A 9927-nucleotide genomic window follows, 5' to 3' on the forward strand; every position below is an offset into this window, starting at 1 on the left:
CCGGCGGCGGGCAGTGGATTCTTATGATCAAGGCCAAGGAAACTGTGAGGTTTTCAGTACAACAACCACCTACCCATGGGTAGGTCTACCAGCGACAGAGCGAGCCCGCGGTAAAACTGGGAAGCTGGTGCAGTCGACACACGACAGACACCCGGAATCACTCTCCGTCATTTAACTACCGTATAACTACAGTAAATTTACTATAATTCTGCAGTGTCTCCACCGCTACCTAACACTACTCACTAGAACATCTGGAACGATCATCTGTACAGTCTTCACCGCTGAAATCCGGCACGCTATAATAATAGTCTAGCTGTGCTGTGCCAACTTCTAAACTCTTAGCGAGATGTCGGCCATGCCACCAATCCACTCCTGTACACAGGTTAGGCCATAGAATCTACCTATTAAGTATCCCCCTATAAATTTGATTAATGTGGTAATCAAGAAAAACGACATTGATGTCAGATTGGTTAACATGGTGGTAGTCAGGGCCCAGGGGCGGATCCAGGAATTCCGCAAAGGGGAGGCGCCTTTACAAAATTAAAAGGGGGCGCACATGCCCCCTCCCCATTTTTTTCTTTTAATTTCCTTCGTTTGAAAAAAAAAAAGGGGGGGGGGTGCCTGGTGCACCCCCTGTGCACCCCCCTCTGGATCCGCCACTGGTAGGCCTAGTAGAAAATCCAAAGATACAAGCAATTATTAGATTTCATGGGATCTTGCAGGGGCAGATTCAGAAATTGGGTAAAACTAAATAAAGAGGGGCGCCTTAACAAAATTAAGGGGGGGGGGTGCATGAGCCCCCCATTTTTTCTTTTTATTTCTAATTGTTTTAACCAGAAATAAGGGGGAAGGGCACTTGGTGCACCCCAGCCTGAACCCAGGACTGATCTTGTATTTGTACACTGTAATTGTATTCTGTTAATATTAATTCAAATTCTGTATTAAACACCTGTACACAATCTTAATATTTTTGCTTAGTGCATTGCTGATTGAGGGATGGTTATGTTTGATGATTGTGTATAGATGGATGGTAGAGGCAATTCACGCAGAGCAAGATGTAAATCATATCATCAAAGCTAATTTGACTTGCATACCATGTACATTGTATGTCAGTTTTTCAGGACTCAAGACTTAGCATTTGCTGAGTCATTTTGTAAACAGATGTTCTGTTCCAATTTTATTTGAGACAAATCAGGTAAGCATGAAAGGTTTCAACAGTGTGAGTGCTGGTAAGTCAAAAAAGAAAAAGAAAAAAAAAAGCCTCTGAATGTCCTTCCAGTAGGTTCTACATAATGTACTCTAATTTGTTTAGACCTCTTATTCACATTTTCATTGCTGTCTGTGTACTTTGTACCACAAGTTGACAGACTTAAATGAAAAGCTGGTTTCTCGGCTCAAGACGCTGAAGAAAAGAAACAACGCCTTGGAGCAAGAGCTTGCATCCATCAACGAGAGACTGAAGATTGAGAAACTCTTGAGGGAGCATTCCGTTGTGCGGCATGTCGCTGTGCAGACAGAACCCTATCCCAGGGGGTCATCATGGAGGGTCGTCAAACAGCCCCAGTCCCTACCTCAGGGGAAGTCTAAGGAAGCTGAGAACCAGAAGACAATAGATAGGTAACATTTTACTTTGTTAAATGACATTTGTGCATTCCTTTAATAGGCTGATAAATAAATAAATAAACAAATAACCTTTCAATAGTAGTCCCTGGCAAACTACATGTAGCAAAATAAATTAATCAAAATTTGCTGAACACTGTGACTTGCAAACTAATTCAGACACATTGCTGTTACATGTTAATGATGTATCTTCTCAAATACCATTGTTACACAGTGAGAAAAACTTTGCATCTTTGAATGGTTTCTCCCGAAATATGTGTAAACTCGATCATTTAAGCAGCCTAGGAATAAAAACAAATTAAAAAATATCATTACCAAAGACTGGTAAAGGAAACATTACAGAAAATGTGAATAAAAGGGAATTGTTTATCTTTCATTTAATCAGCTTGTATACTTAAAAATTTTGTTTTGCTTTTTGTTTTGTTTTTGTTTTTGCTCTAGTTTGCTGAAGAACCACAGAAGTTTGATGAAGAGATATGAACGAGAACTGAAAGCCAACACCAAGCACATAGAGGTCATCGCATCTCTGAATGTAAGTCTCTGTGAGCTGGGTTGTATGCTTGTAATGATTATGTACACAACCTTGAAGCTTGCAGACAACATTGCAAAGCAAAAGAAGGTGAAATCCAAAGGCTTTTCTTCTGGAGCAAAGCAAGGAAAATAGAGAGCTAAGGGGAAAGTGAAAGAGAAAATGTGAACAAAAGAAATGTGTATGTCTTGGAGTTGATGCCCTACCTGTTCACCTTGTCAATCTGACTTACCAGTTAGTTTCTCATGCTCTCCATTGATGTAGCTTCGGATTCAGGAGTTGGAGAAGCAACTGTCTACTGCCCATGACCGAGTCCGCCTCCTGGAGTCACAGGTGCAAAGATACACCCCTCAGGGGTGGAGTACACCAAGAGACAAGCAGACCACACCCAGAGACAGGACTCGTGCCACCCCAAGACATTCCGGGAAAAGAACGAGAGGAAGGAATTCATACTCTCCCCTTAACTACTCTGCTGGTAAGAAGAATGCAAGCATGTGAAATTGAAGGATTCGTGGACCATAGCTGACATCGTTTTCCCTTGGCTTATTGCCTGTGAAAAGTTTTAGTTTTGAGAAATCTTTTACAGTTATGAGGAGTAGGGACTGTATTGTTCGCTGATTAACAATCCCATTTTCCATCTGCAGGTTTGGTTGCAGAGATGGAAGCCCTCAAACTTGAGAGAGATAAATTGGCCAGAGACAAGCACAAGCTGAAAAAAGAACTTGGTGCACTGGATGAGGTAAGTTTTGCAGCTTTTTGTTCGTTTTACGAGATACTGTATATGCAATGATCACTTTGTAACTTATTTGGGGGCAGGGATAGGCCTACGATTCATGTTTCTGGGTTCAGTCAATGTAAAGTTGGTGTAGGAGCAAACTTCTGCCGAGAGAGGTAATGCCCAAACTATACACAGTGATTTTATTTTGAAACTTGTTTTGAAAAGGTTAGCAGTAGCAAACAATCTTCCCACAGCATATGGATATGTGCTTGATACTATTTTGATTGTGTGTTGTTTGAGATATTATTTAACTTTTACTGGACTGTGGTTGTACAATGCATGCTAGTGCTACAGTTGCTGTTACACATAAATATACACCCACTGCAACACTCATGAAGATTTTGAAGTTGTGCAAATGTACATCTAACATGTTACATTCTATACTGGTTTTCTCCTACAATAATTGATGTGGAAATTGGTCATGGAGAGATAACAGCACTGCTTTAGATAAGATCAAAGTAATGAGAGATCCCAGCAAGCTTGATATGATGTGGCTCCACATAGGCGTACGCAGGGATGCCAAGTTCACAACATTTTTATGAGTGAGATTTTCATGACTCGGCATCTCGGCGAGCGAATGTGTGCGCGAGCGAGGGTGTGGGAGGGGTTTTTCCCCCTGTTAGCCTCCCACGGTAGGGAGCTTTTTCAATTTTTAGCTTTCAATGGCGCGATCAGGTGCATACTTAAGTGACTATTTTTTACTTATTTTGAAAGACAAAAGGAAAATATACTTTCAGTGGCAACTATCAATTTAATCTTTTGAGCTATGCTCATTATTCCAGGCCCAAGTTGCCGATTTCGCGCGGTGCGTGAGAAAAATGGGTGCCATGCGTGAGATCTTGAGACGGCCCCTAAATGCTTGAGTCATGCGTGAGACTTGGTAGCTCTGCGTACGTATTTATCATGTTTTGAGTAAGAGTTGATCAAGTGATATAGACAAGATTCCAGTGACATCATCAAGTCATCGCTCAACTTGCTTAGGGGCAAAAATTGCATATGGGGGGCAAGCGCATAAGTGTTACGTTACTAAAATGTTACATCCCATGCACGTCCCATCATCGCATGGAGGGATTTTATCAGGCCAGCCAGGCAGGCGGGTATGTGGTATGCGTACCGCCTGCGAGAGCAATGCGCTTTATACAAGTATGCACCTGATTTGTTTTTTGCCCCTCAGGCAACACTTTTTTTTTAGGTCACAGAATCTTGTCTAGTGTATAATATTTTCTAAAAGATTTATTCTTGATTCTTGATGGAGTAATCCCTATAGCAGCTGCAAGCACAGCTAGACTGGGATGGGTTGGTGCAGTGGCAGTATGTGATGGTGCACGTGATGATATCAGTATATGTACAATTAAAACGTGATACATGTGCAAGTAAAAGATGCTCTTGAATTACAGCATCCTGTCACCAATGGGAGGCTTCATCCTTCGGATGGCTGGAAGGGCAGCCTCTTGGAAAGCAGCCAGGGTTTGTGCTGTTACTGCTTGATGTAGTAGACAGTTCCATATACGGATGGCTCGAGGATAGAAAGAAAACTTGTAGGAATCTATGGTGGCCACAGGTACTGTAAGCTTGAGGCTGTGGTCGTTTCTGCTGATGTATGGGGCTGGTGCTATGAAAGCTGGGAAGGAGATATTTACAAGTTGCTGCCGTATTTTGAAGAACATTGTGGATTGTGCAAGGAGGCGACGTGTGTGCAAAGGATCCCATCTAAGCTGTCTCACGAGACTCGAAGATGATGTAGTCGTTCGGTAGTCCCGGGTTACAAAACGTGCAGCTGCTCTCTGGATTCGTTCAAGGTTTTCAACACACTGTGATGTGTAGGGATTCCAAGCTTCTGGACTGTATTCAAGTTTGGGGAGAACCAGGGCTTTGTATGCATTTTCTTTTACAGTCTTTGGACATGGTGCAAGAGTTCTGCGCAGCAGGCCAAGAGTTTTGCTGGCATTGTTGGCCTTTTCCTGGCAGTGTTCATTCCATCGGAGGTCTTTGGTGACTGTAATTCCCAGGTATTTGTAGCTGTCAACTCTAGGGATGGATTCATTGCATAGTGTATAGTTGTACATGTTGGGTCTACGCTTTCTTGTAATGGTGAGCACTGCACATTTCTTCACATTGAATGACATAAGCCAGACTTTGGACCAGGTGGATAAGACCTCAAGATCACGTTGAAGGGAGATGTTGTCATCTTCTGAGTGGATGTCCCTATAGATAACACTATCATCAGCAAAAAGTCGCATAGTAGATTGGATGTTACTGGTAATGTCGTTGATGTAGAGTAAGAAAAGAGCTGGTCCTATTACGGATCCCTGGGGCACTCCTGATGTCACTGGCAGCCATGATGACCTGGAGCCGTTGACAATTACTGCCTGTTGCCTATCAGATAGCAGTGCCATTGTCCAACGGAGTGTATCCCCTGTGATTCCATAGAATTTTAGTTTGGTTTCCAAATGGCAGTGGGGGACACGATCAAATGCTTTCTGGAAGTCCAGAAAAGCCACATCTGTCTGTCCCCTGCATTGGAGTGTATGTGCCCAATCGTGTGTTGCTGAGATAAGTTGGGTGTTGGTGGACAGCTTCTGGCGAAATCCATGCTGCTCATTCACGAAGATGTTGTACCTAGAAACATGCTTGGAGATGTGACTAAGCACGACATGCTCCATGACCTTGCAGCAGATGCATGTTAATGATATGGGTCGGTAGTTCGCAGGGATGCACTTATCACCAGATTTATGGACAGGTGTTACAAGGGTGTACTTCCAGTCAGATGGAACCTTTCCAGTGTTGATGCTCTGCTGGAAAAGAAATGCTAGTGCTGGTGCGATCTCTTCAGCAACAAGCTTGAGTAATCTAGGAGAAAGTTGGTCAGGGCCACAAGCTTTGGATGGGTTGAGATTCCGTAGTTGTTTAGCCACACCAGGTCTATTAATGTGAAGATGGCCTATGGCAGGATAAGGAGAGGTGCCCTTGGAGTCAGAATGGCAGGATTGATATCCGGTATGTATTGAGTGGAAGAATTTGTTTAGACACTCGGCTTTGGCTTTGTCGGTTGTGAACAAGCCACTGTCAGTACGTAGTGGTGGGATTCCAACACTCTCTGATCTGCACTGTTTGACATAACTCCAAAAGGTTTTGGGGTTTTCTTTGAGACTGCCTCCTATGACAGAATTGACATATTCTTGGTGAGCCTGGTGAACAAGTTTCGCTACCTTGTTTCGATGCTCACGGTATAGTTTCCATTTTGAAGTACTTGGGTCTTTTCGAGCATTCTTGAACAGTCTATCCCTCTTTCTCATTTGTCTCTTGAGGACAGGTGTGATCCAGGGGAGATGCCGTCTGGATTTGCTCATCTTTGATGGGATAAACTTTTCCATAGATTCTGTAAGGAAGTCAAGAATTTTCTTCCAGTTTCCGTCAACCGAGGTGAGCTCTGGGGATGACAGTAGGAAGCTAGAGGAAAACTCTTCTACTGCTTCTTTGAGCCCGTCTTCATTAGCCCGATGAAATTGGTAGATCTTTCTCTGTGGGGCACAGCTGAACTTAGGACTTCCAGAAAAAGTGAATATGACAGCATCATGATCCGAGATACCCGGTTGGGTATGTATGTTAGTAAGCAGGTTTGGGTTTGAAGTCAGTATGAGATCCAGGATGTTCCCTGACGTGTGGCGTGTGACATCTCTGACAACTTGCGCCAAGGAAAAATCTAGCATAGTGTCTAGCAGGAGTTGATGAAGACTTGCACGATTTGAACTTTTGGTAGAATTTGTCTCCCAATCAATGTCAGGGAGATTGAAATCTCCGCCAATGATGATGTTAGGATGACTTCTCCTGTGTTTGGACATGAGTTTCGATAGGGAAAGATGCAAGCCTTCAAGACTCTTCCTAAGGCTTGATGGTGGACGGTAGTAGGAAGCTATGAAGAGCGGCTTTGCATTGGTAAATTGCAGATTACACCATATAATTTCACCATCTGAGTCAAATTCCGGACAATTCACAATTGTAAGAGAGTTGTGAACTGCAATAAAGACACCACCTCCATGCTCATTTCGATCTTTCCGGAACACATTGTAACATCTCGGAAATATGCTGTAAGTTGGAATGTTGCTGCCAAGCTTGGACTCACAACCAAGAACAATATCTGGTTTGTGGTCATCTAAAATCGCTTGAAATTGGGAAACTTTCAAGGTGCTTTTGAGCCCATTGCAATTTATGACCATACCACTGAGAACTTTCCTGCGATTTTTAGAAGGTGAAAAATGCGGACGTGGCAGCCTTCCAGAAGTTGGGGTTGATGTCAGTGGGGGCTCTACGCTGTCATCAGTTGAATCGCTTGCATCCAAAGATGAGAAACGGTTGTGTGAAGTGAAATCGGAGTGGCTAAAGGAGTTGGTTAACTCGGCATTTATCCCATGGCATCTGCAGCATACCCAGGAGAAGCTACTGAGCTTGGTGAGAACTTCATACGAACCCTCTGTAACACCAACGCAGGAGGTATGGCACCAGGTGTTGCAACTATCACATAAGAGAGCACGATCATGGTCTCCAACACTGTTGTTGCAGATGGCACATGGAAAAGCTGGTCCAGGATTGCTCTCAACTTGCCCACCTAGTAGCAGGAGAATTGCAATTTGACTAGCTGAACGAAAGTTGAGGACACTGGTGGATTTTTGTTGCCTCTGGTAAGCTTGAAGAAGCAGCAATGTGCTCGAGTTGCACACATCATACTTATCAAAGCTAGGGCAGAGAGAGGTGTTTTCTGAAGCTTGTGCTGGGTAACAGTCTAGGTGTTTAGGTTGATCGCTGTGGTCATGCAAGAAGAGCTTCGAAGTCAGTATAGACAAGCTGATGACAAGTGAGAATAATGTAAGGACAGGATGAGGCGGAGAGGTCATGGTTGTGTAACAGTCTCAGCTCAGGCTGGCTTGCATACCGTACGCTGGCACAAAATAATGAAGTGTGGGGCTGGTTTTACTTTTACTTCAAGCTGCTCTTGAACTCTAAGTCTCAGTTATAAACTTGAAAATTATATGGAAGTACAGTAACTTGATGGAAAGACGGTCCCTCAGTCCATAAGATGTAGGGTGGTAACTTTGACTATGCAGTCTGTCTGTAACAAAGACAAAGGCTTTCTGACTTATACTCAGACAGAGGCCTACCTCAGAAAAGTATGTTTGCATGCATGTACTAACGTAGAATGTAGTACATGTACACTGTTATGGGGCTGGCATATCTACTCCCAGTCTTGAGTTGTTCGCAGAGAATCTTGATGTAAACTTCATTACGTTCCATAAAAATACTTGATGGGAAAATGGTCCCTCAGTACATAAAATGTAAGCTGGAAGCTGGAGGCTTTCAAGTGACAAATTGATAACTATCCAGCTATCAGGATCATAAAGCAGAAGTTGTTTGACCATTAAAACCCAGAGTCAGACCTCGGACAAGTTGGCCTGCAAGCATAAGACACTAATACAGGAGATAGTACCGGTATATGGGACTGGTACATCCAGGTCTTGACCTGCTCAGTAAAAAGTCAGCTTGTTTACATATGCTACATTGTAACATAGAATATAGTATATGGGACTGGTACATCTACTCCCAGTCTTGAGCTGCTCAGGAAATCTTGATGTAAACTTTGTAATGTTCAGTAAAAGACTTGCCTCTTGGTGGGAAGATGGTCCCTTAGATCACAAGATGTAGGATGAAAACTTGGATAGCAGATTAATCACTGTCAGAAGCATTAAACAGGGGCTCTTTGACTTACTCAGAGTCAAAACTCAGAGAGGTTGGTTTGCATGCATACACTAACATAGAAGATAGTATATGGGGCTGGTACATCCAGGTCTTGATTTTCAAATCTTGAGCTTGGTGTCAACTTGGTGATGTTCCGCGGAAATACTTGATGGAAATCGTGCGAAAACAGTCCCTTGTGATCCGCAAGATGTAAAGTGAACAACTTTTACAACAGAATGATGACAGTCTAGGGCATAAATTACAATTTTTGGTTGAAATTTAAAGAGATTTTTTGAGTGCAACCATCACATACCACTACACACCACTACACTACCTGCATTTTGCAAATGTTCTTCTGCCATGACTCTGTTATTGCATACATTGAGACTTCGTAGTTTTCTCTTCAGAACTTCTTTGAGGAGATTGAAGATTTGAAGTTTGCTCTGCAACAGTCAGCCAAACTGAACCAAGAATATGACAAGGCCCTGAGGCATACGTGTCAGACCTATGGAGCTGCCTTCCCACTCGATAGTCTCCCATCCAGACCCCGATCTGCTCCATCCTCGGCATCCAAGAAGCACCGATCAAGACAAAAGAAGATTGCTGAGTGAGAAGACCATCTTCCTGTGGAAAAATGAGATGCAGGAAAGAGAAGACAGAACTGCTGAATAGTGAGCTCGGAAGACAGAGTGTATCACCAGGATGGCAACTCTGAACAGCATATTCTGGGCCCAGCAAATTCCATTCTGTGTGAGATGTGTCAAGGTGCCTGTTTGTAAGACTTTACATTGTCTCTATAACAATCTTGTAGAGCCATTATTGCTGCAGAATTAGCTGAATTTCTTCCGACAGTTTTACGACAGCCTGTGTCCACCCCATTGGTCAAATGTTGCCTGTAATTGCAGAGCTATCACAGGTTTACAGACATGCCTCTCCTTTTTTTTTTAATGTATTCATTGCACTTCAGTGGTTAACACTGAGGAGTGATGTCAAGTATTGGAAGGCTAAAGTTAACATTGATCATGATTATGGAGACTCAGCCCATACTTTGCTACATGTACTGTGAAGTTAGTGCTAGAGACTGTTGTTAGGATAAATACAGATGTAGATTCTACTCCGTGAAGAGATGAATGTCTGGTCCTCTAATGGTGTGCATTTGATATGACAAAAAATTGGCAGTGGGATGAAATTGGAAACCACTAAAAAAAATTTGGGACAGGTTTTTATAAGGGCTCAGTTGTAACAGATGAAACGGGGGGGGGGGGGGGGG

At 43.0% G+C, this 9927-nt stretch overlaps 1 protein-coding gene across 1 annotated transcript; it reads left to right on the plus strand.

The window, feature by feature from the left end:
• The first annotated feature begins 324 nt into the window (after positions 1 to 324).
• Positions 325 to 9268, plus strand: LOC139711681 (uncharacterized). Its single transcript, XM_071623541.1, has 6 exons — positions 325 to 382; positions 1361 to 1617; positions 2062 to 2152; positions 2414 to 2624; positions 2794 to 2888; positions 9065 to 9268. The coding sequence occupies exons 1-6, from the start codon at positions 347 to 349 to the stop codon at positions 9266 to 9268; spliced, it is 894 nt and encodes a 297-aa protein (XP_071479642.1). The 5' UTR covers positions 325 to 346.
• Positions 9269 to 9927: the final 659 nt, after the last annotated feature.

Source organism: Diadema antillarum, unplaced genomic scaffold (genome assembly GCF_040938485.1).
Source record: "Diadema antillarum isolate AM-2024a unplaced genomic scaffold, OU_Dant_1.0 seq00001684_RagTag, whole genome shotgun sequence".
Lineage (NCBI taxonomy): Eukaryota > Metazoa > Echinodermata > Echinoidea > Diadematoida > Diadematidae > Diadema > Diadema antillarum.